Genomic DNA, 16,670 nt, shown 5'->3' on the forward strand with positions numbered 1-16,670 from the left:
GGTGGGTAGTGCGAGTCGCAGCTGGGGAAGGTGTCAGAACCCTGACGTAGCAGGTCTGGGGTCATCTGCCCAACATTGCTTCCCCCCACCCCACCAGAGAGATTGGCTCAAACCCTGACTCAGGAATGCTCTTTCGTCTTGGCCATTTTCTAGATAATTAGGGAGATGCTGTAAGACACTTCCCCTCCCCCTGCGTAGGTGCTGCACAGAGAAGCCAGAGAGCAGGAGGAAGGTCTTTCGTAAGTCTAGTCATCTGCCAGTGATGGGAATCCAATGCCTCCCCCCTTCTTAGAGGATGGTGACTCCACCATTCCCCCCTCCCCGAGCCCCCAACGGCTAGCAACCGCTGCAGATCTAAGTGTGGGACTGAGCTGAGCTAACGACTTTGCCCCTGAGCCCAAGGAACTCACACAGGCTGGAGGCAGCGGAGGCACTGTGCAAGCACCAGCGAGCACACGACCAGCGTCACGGACCCGGGGCTACTATTAAATACACACGCTGCTTTCTATTTGTTTAAATAGACAATATTTATTAAATGACTTTGTATAAAATAATTCACAATTTCAAAGTATAAAAAACAACCACAACATGGTTTGGACCAAGACAATGGCTCCCTTTATCGGGAGCGACTCTCCCAGCGGCTGCTAGATGTGGCACAACATGCCAAGGTGAGTGCACAGCTGTAGTAAGACAGAGTCAGAGCCTGGATTGATGGCCCTTCGTCAGCGGAAATCGAGGTGGTGCCACCGACTGCCACAGAGACACATCAGCTGACACCACACAAAGATCTGGGCTGCTGACAGGAAGAGGCCTGTATAGGCGTGACTCTGACCCTACTTACACCTGTCTCACTGCACACTGATTTGCACAGGTGTGCGTGAGACCCAGAGCAGACAGGCTGTGCCATAGGCCCCTGAGCTGTGTGTATATCTGACCCTAATCGCACACCGTACTGCAATTTGGAAGTGGAATGTGCCATTGGAGTTAATAAATAGAAAAATATTAATACTGCTAATAATTTAAAACCATCTGATTTAAATAGGTATTTTCCCATCATTTAAAAAAATAAAATGTATAGCTGAAAGCAGAGCCGTCCCTGTCTGCGCAGATGGGGCCCAGGCGGTGTAACTCAGCAGTGTTCCATAGCTCTACGGATTGACGCCCGCTGAGCTTCCAGCCCCACACTCACACCAGTGTCAGTGTGAGGGTGACGGGAACGCTGATGAATTACTCCTGCCGCGCGCCACCTCCGAGATCATGCCGCAGAGCAGGCCAGTAGCAGGCTAAAGACAGCGGTGAAGTTGGGAGGTTCATGGAATGAGGGGCGGGCACAGCTCAGCTGGAAGAGTAAGGCCTTCTCCCAGGTGGCAGAGGGCCCTGGAGGAGAGAGCAGCGGTCAGAGAGGGGCTGGAGGCAATGAGTGGTCACATGGGGTTAATTTCTGAGTGGGACGGGACACCATTGCAGATGAAGGCAGAAGTATCTCAGGCCAGGTCTAGACGACACTGATCTGCACAATTTGCGAACCTTTTTCCAAGAGATTTTTCGGAAGAGGCTTTTCTGACATTTGGCCTGTCTATACTGGGCCACATTTCGGTAACACCTCCTCTTTTGGAAGAGCCCTTCTTCCGCAAATAAAAGCGGAAGAGCAGACGCATTCCCTGGACACAGTGGAGTTTTTCCAGGATACCCGGAAACCCCTGTAGTGGTCTGTAGTGGCCTCAGAGGCCCATTGGAACAGACTGAGCCGTTGGGAGATGTGGGATCCACAGGGGTCCTGACGCTGACACACTATGTGCTCTCCAAGTGCCTGAACCCTGCGGTGCCAGGGGGATCGCATAGGAAGCTGGCAAAGCTTCCCGGCATTTTAACAGCTGCGCCAGGAGAAGACAGACAAGTGCCAGCATGAAATCAGCACACCTCCCTCTTCCTGAGCAGAGCCACATCGAGGGGCGCCAAAGGACTGTCACTGGTTCCCTCCCGCATACCCCTGCTGAGATATACACACAGGGCAAAGGCCAGCAGGCGGAACCGTCTCTTGCACCCATGTGATGGCATAAAAAGTCCTGGAGAGAACGAGACATACCCAGTCTGCTTAATCACAGTCACAACCATCCCGTCCACCATGCAAGGCCAGCTCGCATTAGAACGCCACCCGCCGGACACGGCCCACTGCCTGCAGCAGTCACAGCCGCTCTTGGCCGCGCCCCTCAATAAAATACTTTACAGGCGATTTCTCCAATACATTAACGCAGAAAGGCAGCTCTCCACGCCTGAGGCCAGCTCAGGGTCACTTCAAGCAGAGCCTGGACTGGGCTGGTTTGTACAGGGGATGGGGAGGGTGGCTGGGTAGGCAGAAGGTGCAGGTGGGATGGACGATGGCTGAGAGTATAGGGCGAGGACTGGTGGGGACTTCCTCAAACAACAGCCAGCCCCTTTTGCTCAGCAGGAAAGTTACAATTCACAGTGTAGAGGTTCATTTCCCTTCCGGGGCTGTGACCCGTGACCCTGATTCTATTACCCACTCCCCAGCATGCCCGGGGTACGGGAGGGAGCAGGATCCCCTGGGATTCAGGGGGAGGGAGAGGCGGATGAGATAGGAGATAGGGACGTACCTTGCGGGGGGGGACCCCAAAAGTCAGAGACTGATCCTGAAGCCCAATGTGCTGCACTGCCCCCTTCGGCCTCTAGGGCAGCACATGGGGGAGGGGGGAGAGGGGAGAGAGCAAGTGCTGGCTGTGATCCTCATGGCTCCAGGGCCAAGCACAGCAGCTTCCAGACCTGGAGGGAGCTGGCACTAGCCTGTGCATGTAATTAAAGGGTTCCTGGAAAGGTTGATCTGGCCTGGAGCCGCTGCTGCTCATCGTTCCAAACGCCTCTGTGCTGGGGTGGACAGAGTGAGCGGCGGGAGAGCCACCGGGGCAGCCCTCTGGACCAGCAGCTGCTCCTCTCTCCCTTGTGGCCAGATGGAGCTGGTGGGTGAAGCAGGAAGAAAGAGGCCCCAGACTGCAGTCCCCATCACTCCTGCATCCCGGAGCCACCAGCAGAGAGCAACGCCAGCCTGGCAGGCTCAGCAAAGTCCTCTCATTCCTGCCCAGGCATGCCCCTCTCGCCGAGCCCTCCACGGCAGGCACAGCCAGCCCCTCGGGCAGCAGCAGCAAGCCCCTGCTGCCGAGTCCGCCTGACACTTTCCACGCGGTTTCTCTCTCGTCATCAGTCCCTCTGGTGCCAGGTCTGCTGGTTGGTCCTGCAGGCTGCGCTGAGAGGCTGAGGTCCTGCAGGCTGGCTGGGGCGTGAGGCAGCCCAGAACCAGGGCTCCCGTGCAAAGAACCAACAGCTTCCATTTCCGGCCAGTCTCCCGGAGCTTGCAGAGAGGCGCAGTGAGAGCAAGCGGCAAGCAGCACGAGACGCCGAGAGTTCTCCATCCGGGGCCGAGATCCCACGCAAGAGGGAGGGCCCGGAATCCAGGCTCCCACCGCTACTCTTCCTGGGACAGGACAGGCTCCGCTGGAGAGGAGAGCGAAGTCAGCACAGGCAGGGAGTCGGGCAAGAGATGGCAGCCGGGAAAGCAGCCTGCCCAGCCTGGCTGAAATGTTTACCCAGGAGGGAGCGGGTGGTTCACTGACAGTCCTGTTTATGCCCGAGGCATCCAGCTTCCTGGAGCTGCAGGAGTGGAGCCTTGTGGCAGGGGAGGTTGTTTACCTGGCTCAAAGTGAAAGCAGAGCAGTAAGGCACAGAGCTGGCCTGGAAAAACCAGCCTGCAGATCAAGGAGCACGGGGATTGGCCCTCGGGGTCCGGGCTGCTGGATTGTCTTGGGGGGAGAGTCACGCACAGCTGGTTCTGCAAGCTGCATGGCTCTGCTTGGACTCAGCAACGCCAAAACAAACATGCCCCCTGCACATGTAACAAGGTGATTCCCCTGCCCAGAGAGCCGAGTCCCACTCCGCCCTGCCCTGCTAGCATGTCCCCCGCCACAAAGGGCCTGCAGGCAAGTTAGCTGCCTCTTGCGCTGATGGCCAGTCATAACCACTGCTGCCCAGGCACAGCAAGGGACAGAGCTAGACCCTCCTGCAGCTGGGCTGGCCCTGCAGGGCTAACAGAAGGGACCAGAGCAGGGCCACGGCGCAGGCTCGGATGCCCCCAGGGACTGCGTTTGCAGAGCAGGGAGAGCCCAGCTTCAGAGCTGCACTTGACAGCAAGATTGATCCCTGATCGACCACTGCCAGGCTCATGGCCCTATGCTGAGGCAGCCACATTCCCTTTCGCTACGGGCTCAGCGAGCAGACTGGGATCAGCTCCCAAGCGCTAACGCTGCCAAGCAAGCAGCTGGCACCTGGCTCAGGGCCTGGCTGGATTTTAACCCTGGCTTCTGGATAAGCCATTCTGAACCTCCCGCTGTGCCGGGCTGCAGCAGAGGGGCCTTGATTATAGGGGGGCTGCCGTCCGGACAAAGGGGGGCACCTTACCTCATAGGGCACCCTGCCCCTGCAGCTCCAGATGCTCCTCCACTCCATTCAGCGGCCTGCAAAGTGACACAACATCAGGGGGTCAAGCCAGTGGTAAGGAAGAGGTCTCAGCTGGGGATGCCCAGGAAGACCCTAGAATCCCAGGGCGGGAGGAGACCTTGGGGGCCATCGAGTCCAGCCCTTCCCCAACAATGCCTGGTGAGGGTGCCCCTCTGCCAAGCAGCCCCTCCTGGCCCAGGGCTGCCGCGGGTTCTTGGGCCTCTCCAAGGTGGGACTGGGCCCTGCGTGCCAGTTGTACACAGGCCCAGAGGAGGAGAAGCCCCGGGTTGCAGTCTCAGCCTCTTACCTTCCCTCCTGCTCCTCTCCTGCATTCCCTCTGCACTGCAGCCGTCTCTCCAGGACCTGGGGGGAGAAGGACAGTCTGGGACTGGGCAGGAGCCGAGCTAGGGGGCTGTGCTGCCAAGGAACTCCCTCCATGAGGGGGAAGCTCCTGGGGCCTTTCCCTTCCCTTCCCCCTGCCGAGCCGAAGGGCAGAGTCCCCCTGAGGGGCAGGGGAATGGAACTGCCCCGCCCTGGCTGCCCCCGAGGAGTGTTCCCTGCCAGGTGTGTCACAGCTGGGGAACCTGAGGCATGGGGAGGTTTTGTGGGGGGGGGAGTGACTTGCCCAAGGCCACCCTGCAGAGCTGGAAACAAAGCCCAGGCCTCCTGCAAAGCTTTGGTGTTTGGGGTCCCCATTTCCACCACCACTTGCTGGCCAGGCAGGGGCTGGGAGGTGGCAAGACACCCCTGCCCGCCCCAGGGTGGGCGCTTACCCTGACTCTGTGCCTGTAGAAGAGGAGGCCTCCGACGGCCAGCAGGATCACCACGGTCGCCAGGGACGCCACCAGCACGTAGGTCATGACCACCCACCGGCTCTCGCGGGGCAGGGCCTCCCTCCTGCGCTGGTCTGCGTTCGGAGGGAGGATGTTAAAACCGGGGACAGGCCCTGCCAGTCTGTCCTCAGGCTCTCGGAAGCTGGCCTGCCCCCCTGTTCTCTTTCCTCGGGGCTCCGTGGGGTGCTGCAGGTCCGGGGCTCTGCCCTGCCCGGCTGGGAGCCGAGGGCTCACCCTGGGGTGTCTCTCTGGGGCAGGAGGGCTCCCCACAGTAGGAGCCATCCTGGAGAACCGGTGCTGCATGATGGAGAAGGGCTCCTTGGAGCCCGGAGAGGGGATCAGCCACAGCTTCCTGGCCAGAGGAGTCCCCAATGGGTCCCCGGGGCCTGCTCCCAGGGCATCCAGGGCGGCAGACATCAGGGCTGGGCTAGAGATGGCATTGGCGCTGCTGACATCCATCAGCTCCTCTGTGAAGGATGTCCAGGTGGCTTGGGAGGCCTCTTGTCCTGTCCAAGGCTGGGTCGGCTTGGCATTGAGTGATGGGACTGGAGAACCAGGCGCGTGCAGGAACTGCCTGAGCCCAGTCGGCCGGGTCTGGGGTCTCTCCACCTCAGTCCCTGTGTCCATCTCTGCCCCAGAGGCCGGGAGGCTGGCAGGGGAGCTGGAGACGTACTCGGTGCTGGGAGGATCAGGTAGGCCCAGGAGCGGTTCGGCCCCACTGCCAGGCCCCAGTTCTGCTGGTGGCGAGGACACAATGGCAGAGATGCCAGCCCAGGCTCCCTGCATCTCCATAGCCAGCAGGCCTCGGTGTGTGCTCCTGTGTCCCCTGGGCCTGGTGCTGCTGAGTAACTTGGCTGGGGCTGGTGTGGTGCCGGGCTGGCTGAGTGGCAGGTGGGTGCTGCCCAGAGTGGAAGGGGAGGGCTTGGTGACCAAGGTGGGGTGGGGAGCGCCTGGGGGGCTGGGGGATGGACAGTTGCAGTCATGGTCAGTCACCACACCTGAAAGAAGCAGAGAGAAAGGGCATAGAGCAACCAGACTCCAGGGAGAGCAGGGAGCAGCCTTTAGGCTCGACTCTGTCCTTTTCCTACCCCCAGACCCAGCCTTCGCTTGGGTGCCAGTCACTCCAACAAGCCATAGTGACATGGGGGTAGCGGGAGAGCCCAGCGTGAGGCAGGCAGAGCCAGAGGAGGGGAGCTGCCCAGACAGGCCAGGAGACGCAGCCCTGCGAGGCGCGCACAGATGGCAGCATGTGAGCTGGGCAGAGGAAGTGATTAGTGAGACAGGCACCAGAAGGCACGCAGACGGTGGCCCGGGGCAGAGGGAGAGGTGGTGGTGCAAAGCGGGTGTGTGGAGATCGGGGCCATGACTGTTAGTGAGTCCAAGCAAGGGCGTGAACCGGCAGCCTCCACACTGCAGCCGGCCCTCGTGCACAGGCTGTGGAGTGTCTGGGGCTCATGCCATCACCAGCAGCCACCGCACAAGCAGCAGGCTCAGAGGGAGGGAAGGGTTAGTTGCAGCCTGTCCCTTCGCCTCAGGCACGAGGCACACGACAGGTCCTACTTGCAGGCAGGACGGAGGAGAGTTTCTTCGTGGCGCACATGCAAACACATCACATGGAACATGGACCAGACATGGACTGCCCCCAGCGATGACAACAGCACTGCGTCTTCCACTCTGCCTTTGCAAAGTGCCGCCGGATTGGAGTCAGTGGCCTCACAGCCTGCCAGGGAGGCTGGAATAACTTCCTCCACTGTACAGAGGGGGAAACTGAGGCACAGGGTAGGCCCTTGACTTGGCCAGTGAGTTGGTGGCAGCAAGCATCCAGGAGTCCTGCGTCCCAGAGATGTGCCTGAGCCCCAAGTCCATCCTAACGCCCAGACAAGTGGCTGCAAGTGAACGACTAGTCCCCACACCTGCAGCCCAGCCTGAGTCAGGCTAGAAGTTTGCTTGGAACATTTTTCAAGTTCTTAATTTGTGCTCCTGCCTCTTAACTTCCTGGTTTCAGCTAAAGGCAGAAATACCACAAATGAGGTTGCCGTCTTTGCAGTACTAGGGTCAAACCACAGCCCGAGAGAGTCAGTTCCCAGGGCACATCCAGCTCTCTTCTCAGAGCGAAGAGCAGGGCAGCCACTTCCCAATTTGGGGGCCTTTCTCCGACCCGAAGCTTTGGAGCTTTCTCCCTATTAGTCACACAAACGAATACACATGCACACACCTGTCCAGTATGCACACACTCACAAATATAAGCATGCACAGAGAAACAAAAATACACACATGTAAGCATCTCTAGACATACAGACATGCCCGGGAGGGCAATCCAGTGCACACACACGAGCCTGCAAACACACATGCACACACATTCCCGGGATGGATGCTCGCCTGCACACAAATATGCTCCCGTGCTGAAGCTGCATAAATCTTTGCCATGCTAAGCCAGGGCCTGGTTTCTCACCTGGAGAAGGCGGTTCCTTTTGCGGGGAGTTGGAGCACTTCTGGTAGGTGGTGCTGCAGTCGCGTGCAAAATCCTCACCCTTCTTCAGGTGGACCATCACCTTGCCAAAGAAATCCTTCACCAGCTGAAGCATCTCCTCAGGGGGCACGGAGAACTCCTTGAAGCAGGCCTGGGATACCTATGCAGAGAGCAGGGCTCAGTGACCAGCAGACAGCCCGGAAAGCAGAAACCACATCCCACTGCCCCTCGGCTTCAACTGCCAAACCTCCCCGCGCAGCTCTCCCCAAGTCGGTGAAATCACCCTGTGGAAAAACAGGCTGGGGGCAAGATCGGAAGCACGGGATCTGATTCCCCCCCTCACTGAAATCAACAGGAGTCTTCCCACATCCCCCAGAGAGACCAGGCTCGGGCCCATTGAGTGGGATCCTACTCTCCTTGAAATGGGTGGGGATCTGTCACTTCCAGCAGCGAGAGCTGGATCAGGCCCATTTACACCCAGGCTGGGATTCCAGGTAGGTGCAAACACAGGTAGAAAGGCATGAGGGAAAAGACAGAGCTTAGAGGGTGGCCCTGGGTACAGTTCAGGACCCGCTCCCCAGTGTGGCTCAGGGCCACTGGATGCTTCCCTCCCACCCTATTTTCTCAGCTGACAGCCAGGGAGCTGGAAATATTCCCAGCCCTGCACTTCCTGCTGTGCTCTTTCATCTGCCAGGCTGGGACCCGCTGACCCCAGCTCCAGCCTTAATTAGTGCAGTGTGTAGTTAATGATCATTCCCATCCAGCAGTCCCCTTGCCCAGGCAGGCCAGCCTCTGGAGTCCACGTGGTCACCCTCCATGCTCCAGAGATTAGTCTCTTTCCAGTATGGACACCCACCCTGAACCAAACCACTCCATGCCATGGAGACCTGGCAGCAGACAGCTCTGTCTGGCCGTACCTCGTGCTCATGTTCGCTCTGTTCGCTGATGCACGGCTCTTCATTCTCATCGATCTTCTTGTACATGGCCCGCACGTCCCTTGTCTTGTTGAAGTTGTCAGAGTTCTCCTTGAACTGCATTTTTTCCAGGATATCCGCCAGCCCAGGGAAGGCCGCTTTGATAAAGCAGATGGAGTCCTCCTGGGAGGCCAAAAGGGACAGATTATTGTCTGCCACACAAATGTTGCCCTGCCCCCTGCATCGCACAACATGGGGTGCGGGTACCCAGAGTAACAGCTCCGCCCCACTTCCCCCCAGTCCCTGCCACATTCAAAGATGATGGAACAGTCGGAGACTCTTGAAAATCTGGCCCTTTGGGTTTAAGTTAGAGTGGCCCAAATTCAGAGGGATGCTGTGTCAGGGGTCTCAGCGGGCGTGTCTCTCAGAGGGCCGAAAGCCCTAGCGCTTCCAGGCTAAAAGGTATAAATACCCAGGAAATGGCTCTTCTGTGAATTACAATGCAACCCACTGGGCCAAAGGGGACGGGCCCTATCATGTTACATACTAACCATGTCAATACTAAGAGACCTAAAGAGGAAAAATTGCCACCCCCACTTTGCAGAGGGGAAACGGAGGCAGGGAGCGATTAAAGGAGTTTCCAAAAATCACATAGGTAGTCTGTGGCCGGATGAGAGTCAAGTCCAGCTCTCTGAGGGCACAAGCTACAGGCGTTTCCTTTCTCTCCAGGCTGCAGAGACTCGCCTCTGATTTTAGCTCCACTTGTCCCCAGCCCTGATGCCCAGGCCGAGGGATTTCTTGGCTCAGGTGAGCAGCTGGTCTGACCAGGGCCACTCACCAGTTGCTTCTCATCAATGAACTCAAAGGAGATGCGGCAGGGCATCAGCATCTGGGAGTCGATCTGCAAAACAGAAGCATAAAGTCACCCTGCAGCCCTTCTCCAGGGACCCAGCCAGGCTGCTGCGCCCCCCCAAGCAGGCACCTGATAATCGCACCAGCCTCCAGGGCCCGCAGAGCGGAGAATCGGCAGAGCAGGGGGTGCAGCCAGGGGCCTGGCCGGCCCACAGGAAGTCTCTGCACTGTGCACTAGGAGTCGCCAGCATCACAGGCTCATTGCCCTGAGACGTGAGATTCATCCCAGCCTCTATCACCTACTAAATCAGTTCTTCCATCCACTCTCTCGTTTTCCCACCCAGATCTTAAAACCAGCCCTCCACCCCCGCTCTGTGCACATGCTCGCGATCCCAGAATGCCTCTCTGCACAGACGGATTTGCCTTAATGTCCTGGCCAAAATGTTTCTCCTCTGTGCCCCTCGGTTGCTGCTCCTCACCCCATGCACAGCTGCTTTTAAGGAGTGGCTACGGGGGGCTGTAACGTTCTTTGGCTCCCTGTTGGTGGGAGGCCTAGTGTGTCCAAGAGCTGTTGGAATTCCTCGCAGTTCACTGGAGATCCAGAGGAGACACATAGAATGAAGGGAGAGGCAGTGCTGGGGACAGGCGTAGCCCTAGTGAGGATGCTGGGCTCCGCGCATTCCCAATTCTCGCCCAAACAAACAAGAGAGTCATCTTTCTCCCTCCGGAGCCAGCTCTGCCTTGTCAGAGGAAAGCACAAGGCCGCCGAATGGACCCCGCTGCCCCGTCTCTTTCTGCGCTGACTCAGCATTCCACTTGGCAGCGACAGTGTCTGGAAAGGCCCCGAGTGGCCGAGGGCTTCGATTTCAGCACGAAACGCTCGCCTCTGCGGCGTAGGGCAGTGTCTGGTAACCTGCCTTCCAGTCTTATTGGGAACAATTGCTTCATTATCTGCCGGGTTTGCAGGGAAGCGGTTGCTAGCGACAGTGTAGAGCAGGCAGGGGGGCTGGGTAGGGGCGTGCACCTGCGATGGCTGCAGCAGACCGGGAAATCCTGTGCCCATTCCTGCAATCTCTGAGCTGGTTTCACACTCCAGGCTCTGACCTTTGTGCCCGAAGGAGCAAGGACTCTGGCAGTCATGGAGCCCGGGGAGCGTTGGACTTTGCACCCTGCGCAAGCCGGGCCACAGCATGTGTGCCGCCAGCGCGGCAGCAGCAGGGTTAGTGCAGAAGCCTCGCCTGGGGCCCACATCTGGCTTCACAGCCTGGCCCGGGACCTACGGGCTGCGAGTGGGCGTGTCATAACGGGACCACTAGTGGGGTGTTTACACTGTCACTCACCCCCACATAAATCTGAGTAACTCCTCAGGGCCCGAATCTCCTCTCACTCCCCCTGGTGTAACCGAGGGGGAACCCCAAAAGTTCATCAATGAGGACAGTGCAAGTGAGAACTGAACAGGGCCCTGGCTAATTAATATCCGCTGCCCCAAGCGCAGGAATTTCCTTTGGACTCTGACCCCAAATCAGCTGGGTTCAATCATAAATCATTTGTGATGTAGGGAGAACAAGCCTGTCTAACCATACATGGCACCATACACCCATCTCCTTCATGCCTTCAGCAGCTGCCCTCGCAGCACCTACCAGTATGTTCAGCAGCTGAACAATTCCCCCCCAATGCTGGAAACCTAGGGGGGTGCCTGAGCCAGTTCCCTCACAGCTAATCCTGCCTGAGGATGGCCAGATCCCCAGGTTAACCCTTCGGCAGCTGCAGATTTAGTGCTCCAGCCTCCTAAGCACTCACGAGGGTCAGTGCAGAGCGAGCCAGGGTTCACTCCAAGAAAGTGCCTTACATGCAAGTTGCTGATGCAGCAGAGAGGAGCTTGGGCTGGGGCTACAGAAGGATCCCAGATGTAAAGGACCAGCCTGTGATCAGCCCAGCCTGAAATGCATCTGCACAAGGCCCAGAACCTGCAATGCATGTCCCAGAGTCTGGGCATTCCTACCCTCTCCAACTTCCAGACTAGCAGCCTTCCCCTTGCTTTCTGTAAGCCTCTCCCCCAGAACGTTTGCTCCATGAGGGTGCTCTGCGTCAGCATTGCCTAGCATTGGCCCCATGCACATGGAGCACAAAGACCCATCTCAGCTGGGGCCGGGGCTTCACACCGGGCCAGGCTGGCCCAGCAGAGTCACTCTCCTCTGGCTTGGCCACCCAGCTCAGCCAGGCATGGGGCTTGTCCATTGTGAACACTGGTCTCCCCTGGACGGTCCATGCACTCACCTAGCATGGGCACCTGGCTAGCAGCAGGCCCCAGCCTCACACCCTGATGTTCCACATCCCATCCCAGCAGCAGGCTGGGTGTGACACTTACCAACTCCTGCAGCTTATCCAGGTGCTTTTGGGTGATGATATTCTCACAGTAGCCTTTCTGCTCAGTTTCATGGATGCTGCAGGTGGCGAGGAGGAGGAAAGTCAGCAGGGTGCAGGAGACTGGGCATGCCTGAGGAAGGGAGAAGCTGTCAGCCGAGAAGCCATGTCCCTGGGCTCCCCGCTGCCCCAATGGCTAGCAGCCTCCAGGGCGGGCTCCAGGAGTGATCCCCTGCCTTCCTCTGCCAACAGCCTTTGGTGTGGACCTTTGGGCCAGTCCCTGCCCCATAGCAAGGCAGAGATAGCTAGGAGAGGTGGCAGGCAAGCACAGAGTGGCACTCCCCAGGACAGATACAAGCTGCACTGGGTTGCTGAAACAGGAGCTCAGGGCACAAATCCTTTCCAGTGTGCACCCAGGCATTCCCACTGCAGTCTGGGAACACATCTCCCCCTCCCCTGCTGCCCTTTCCCTCTCCCACTGCCTGGCCTGCTATTATTAGAAAGGTAAGTGGTCAGCTGAGCAGACCCTGCTGGGAATTCCCCAGCCTGGCTCTCTGAGGGCCACACAAGCTGCTGATGGACACAAGTGTGCACAAGCTGCTTTGGGCTGCTGCCAACCGAGAGTGCACCAGGCACAGTTTTGTCCTGTCTTCACCACTCCAACACTTCTCCCTTCATTGCCTTCCTGCTCCCTCCATTGCTCCTTGCAGTCTGGGGTCTCTCCCTTCCCACTCCAACTTCTCTTCTGCTCCCTCCTCTTGTCTCCTCCATCACTCCCTTCCCACTGCCCCTTTGACTCTCACCCTGCCCTATGGTCCCCTTCCCCGCCTTGTCTCTGGGGAAGACTCTTCAGTCCCTGACACCCTTGAATTCATCCAGCACAGAGCCAGCTGCAAATGTGTCCTCCCTTTCCAAGACCCCTCCCTGGCCCTCCGTGCAGCTGCACCCCAGCCTTCAGCTTCCTTTTGCACCTCCTTTCACAAAGCCCCATCATGGAGCCATATCCCTCTGTATAAGCTGGGGCTCGGCTTTAACTCCACAAATTCCTTTTCACATAATGCAGTTACCTTGTGGCAATGAGTTCCACAGGCTCTCCATGAGGCCAGAATCCTAGTAGGATTCCAAAAGGGATTGAACATTTATGTGGAAAATGAGAACACTCAGAATCACAAAGGTAAATGCTAAAAAAATAGTCAAGTGGCTGGGAAGGAATATAAACCTGCCTGCTTCATACCCTGCTACCCTCTAGCTGGAGTCCGGGGGGGGGGGGGGGGAGTTAACCCACGATTACATGGGAAACTCAGGGCAGCCCCAGGGTGGCTCCTTTGAAATGGGGTAGAAATGGATGGGGAAATTAGATGAGTGGAAAATAGATTAAATGGCTAATTACAAGGTACCAATAAATAATAAAATAATACAAGTATAATAAATAGCTGGTTTATGGAGATAGATTAGATTAGATTAGAATAGATAGATGAATCTTAGTACACAGACCCATCATCTGAACTAAGACCTAGGTAGACAGATCAGTATACTAAGATAACTATCCTCCTGGATCCTGGTATCCCAATTAATCAATCAAACTAGATCAATATCTGAAGATCTAGGAAGAAAGTTAGCTAGCTAGTGTACTGATCAATCTATCTATCTATCTTGCTAACTCTCTTACTAGATCTTATCTATATTTATCCAGCTAACTACTTACCCACCCTCCTAGACCTTAATACACTGATCTAGTCAGTTAGCTTGACCAGAATATTAAGACCTAGGAGAACAGATAGATGTTATCTATAGGGATAGATCAATAGCTAGATGGATAGATAGGGGGACTGACAAACTAGCCTCATTAGCTACCGATCTACCCTCCTAGATCTTAGCATATTGGTCTATCTGGATCCTTTGATGAAGCAGTGTCCTGGGACAGCTGATTAGCTGGACTTGGTTCCCTGCTCTGCGCTCTGCTCCAACAGGCGAGGGGATCCCCTGCAAACTTCCGACGGGAAGGGGCCAACCACGGCTCGCCGGGCTCTCTCCAAACCAACCCAAAGCTCCTTGCCATGCCCCCGCCTGGAGCCGCTCTCTTGGCTCAGTCCCTGGCTACGCGGTGCAAAACAAGGCCGAGAGGAACGTCGGTCTCCACCTCTCTTGCAGTCCCTGTGCTGTCAACACTTTTGGCAAGAAAGCGCCTGCCGGCCAGACCTGACACGCAGCCAGTTGCCTCCATCCAAAGGCAGAGCCCAGCCGAGGGGAGCAAGCAAGGGGCAGAAAGAAGGAGTGTCCGGCGCAGGCAGAGAGCTGCTCACTTTGCTCCTTCGCTCTCACTCCAGCCCTAAACAACCACGCTGGGGCCAAGCCTTCCAGCCCGGGAAGCACCCAACGGGCTCAGCCCCGACACACGCCGGGAGCGGACTCCCAAGGGAGTTAGGGGTCCCCATCCCTGGCAGACCGGAGCCAGGCGCCCCACGCTCTTCGCGCATCCCAGCTGCGCTAGGGCGCTCGGCAAAGGGCAGGAGGCGCCGCGGGACAGGCGCGCAGCAGCGAAGGGTGCGGCGCGGTGGGGGGAAGCAGCAGCGCAGGCAACTAGAGAGCGCAGAAAAGCCAGACGCGTCCCCCGCCTCGGGCCATCTGTCCTGCTGCAGCCTGGAGTTCTCAGCGCGCGCCCTGCGCGGTCCTTGCGCGCCCCTACCTTGGGGCCGAGCCGGCGCATGAGGACAGCCGTCCGCGGAGCTGGCACCTCCTGGGAGCGGGGCCGGGGGGCGGCGGCGGCGGCGGCGCGGAGCTGTGCAGTCATCGCGGGCTGCCGGGAGGAAGTTTCGCTGCGGCTCCGCGCACGGAGGAGGAGGTGGCTCTGTCCTGCCTGCTCTCCTGGGCTCGCCCTTATACTGCCTCGGAGCATGTGGTTTATGGGAAATCACCTTGGCCACCCGCCAGCGCCGGCCCTTTGTTTCCGCTGGAGGAGAGGGGGAAGGCGAAAGGAGCATCTGGTGCTGCCTTCACCTTTCTCGGGCATCCCCGGCCCCCGCACCCCGCGCCCAGCCTGGGGCTGTCCCGCATGGGCTAGCAGCAGTGTCCTGCCGGTCCCAGCCTCCGCCAGCAGCGGGCAGGACTCCTTCCCCTGCTGCGTCTGAAGTGCCTGGGCCAGGCTGCTACAGCAGGGGCGGGCAATACGTTTTGAGGGGAGCACTTTTCTAGGGAGAGGGTGGGGAGTCTGGGACGGATGGTGGGTGCAGAAGAGAGCTCGGGCAGGGAACTGGGTGCAGGAGAGGGCCTGGGCTCTGAGAGGCAAAGGAGGGGGGTTCACAAGGCACAAAGCTCCCCCCTCCCCCGACACAGAGAGGCAGATGGAGCAGACAGCCGCACTGAGCCCTGGGGCTGCTCCTTGCCTTTGGCACCAGTGGGACGGGCCGCGGTCCAGATCTGACCCCGGGCCGCGTCTTGCCCACCCCTGTGCTAGAAAGTGTCCCAGCAGCGCCAGGCGCAAGGGGTGGCTGCCTAGTGATGCTGTGACCAGGCAGATCAGAAACTGCTCGCTGCTGCAGTGCCCCGATTTCTCAGAGGAAGGGGGTGGTGTGGAGAGGCACAGACACTGCTGGCCCCAATGTTCCTCCATGCCCCCTTCCCCTGCTGTGTTGGGAGACTGTCATCAGAAGCTGCTGCTCTCCTGCCAGGCAGCTCCTAGGCAGGCCCAGCAGAACAGTGGGGTAGTGGTGGGACCTATGTATGCCAGGTGGGTGCTTGTGTTAAGCCTGCTCTGCGCTGAGAAAGGTTTGCCCTTACAGCCAGACAGGTGAAGCCTTTCAGTTCACATGTAGCTTGTACCAGCAAGCAAGTGCTTTCCCAGGAAGGTTTACACTGCTTCCCCGCATGAAATAAGCTCTTCAGTAGAGCCCCAGTTACAGACTCCTCGGGAATGATGGCTGCTTGGAACTGTGAACCATATGGGTTTGCTTTCAAAAGTTTACAAGTGAGTGTTGACTCACTGCAGCTTTCGATCTTTAATGTGCAGAAACAAATGCTGCTTTTCCTTTATTTTTTAAAAGAGTTTGTGTTTAACACAGCACTGTGCTGTATTTGTTTTCTTTTGCGGGTTTGTTTTGGTTTGTTTTTCCAGTCTCTGCTGTTGCCTGATTGCTTACTTCCGCTGCCAAATGAGATGTATCGTGAACTGGTCTGTTTGCAACTCTGGTGTTCATAACTCTGAGGTTCTGTTGGACTGCAGGAAGCACATTTACACTGTTTCAGCTGTGTCTACACTACACTGATGGTCTGTATCAAATATTAAAACATCACCCCAGCAAAAGTTTGAAGTGTAGCCCTCTTCCTAGGGTGCTTTGACACACTGCAAACAATAAAAATGTGCAGCCGAGAACCACAGCACTCAGGTAACTTAATGCAGACTCAGACTACAGGGCTAAAAAACAGCAGGTTCTGAGACCACCTATGCCAGGGCTACTCAACTTTGGAAACCCCGGGAGCCAGGATGATACTCTCAGCACTTGCCGAAGGTCACAACTTAAGTGTGGTTGCATGTACATGCAAATATGTATGCAAATATATGCAAATAGCTTCTTTCACACAGATGGGCATGAATACAAAGAGCACACAACACGCAGGCCCCATTTAAGTCATTCTGCTGATATTCATAAAATGCAACATTTACACTATTTCCACCCATATGACAGCACTTTTAATGAGTAATGACAGTGCAGGAATTGAACGACGAAACACAGC

At 57.4% G+C, this 16,670-nt stretch overlaps 1 protein-coding gene across 3 annotated transcripts; it reads right to left on the minus strand.

The window, feature by feature from the left end:
- Positions 1-502: 502 nt before the first annotated feature.
- Positions 503-14,938, minus strand: CSF1 (colony stimulating factor 1). 3 transcript variants are annotated; one of them, XM_025189332.3, is made up of 9 exons: positions 14,626-14,938; positions 11,944-12,072; positions 9,562-9,624; positions 8,727-8,906; positions 7,792-7,969; positions 5,280-5,413; positions 4,814-4,869; positions 4,468-4,523; positions 503-3,507 (listed from the first exon to the last, which is right to left on the minus strand). In XM_025189332.3, the coding sequence occupies exons 1-8, from the start codon at positions 14,833-14,835 to the stop codon at positions 4,469-4,471; spliced, it is 1,005 nt and encodes a 334-aa protein (XP_025045117.2). In that variant the 5' UTR covers positions 14,836-14,938; the 3' UTR covers positions 503-3,507; position 4,468. The 3 variants fall into 3 exon arrangements, with proteins under 3 accessions (XP_025045117.2, XP_006132474.3, XP_075772126.2); XM_006132412.5 differs by having other exon boundaries at positions 5,280-6,337; positions 14,626-14,936; XM_075916011.2 differs by lacking the exon at positions 503-3,507 and adding an exon at positions 3,514-3,702 and having other exon boundaries at positions 5,280-6,337.
- Between the last annotated feature and the right edge of the window lie 1,732 nt (positions 14,939-16,670).

This window comes from Pelodiscus sinensis, chromosome 27, assembly GCF_052426305.1.
Source record: "Pelodiscus sinensis isolate ZL-2025 chromosome 27, ASM5242630v1, whole genome shotgun sequence".
In the NCBI taxonomy this organism is placed as follows: Eukaryota; Metazoa; Chordata; order Testudines; family Trionychidae; genus Pelodiscus; species Pelodiscus sinensis.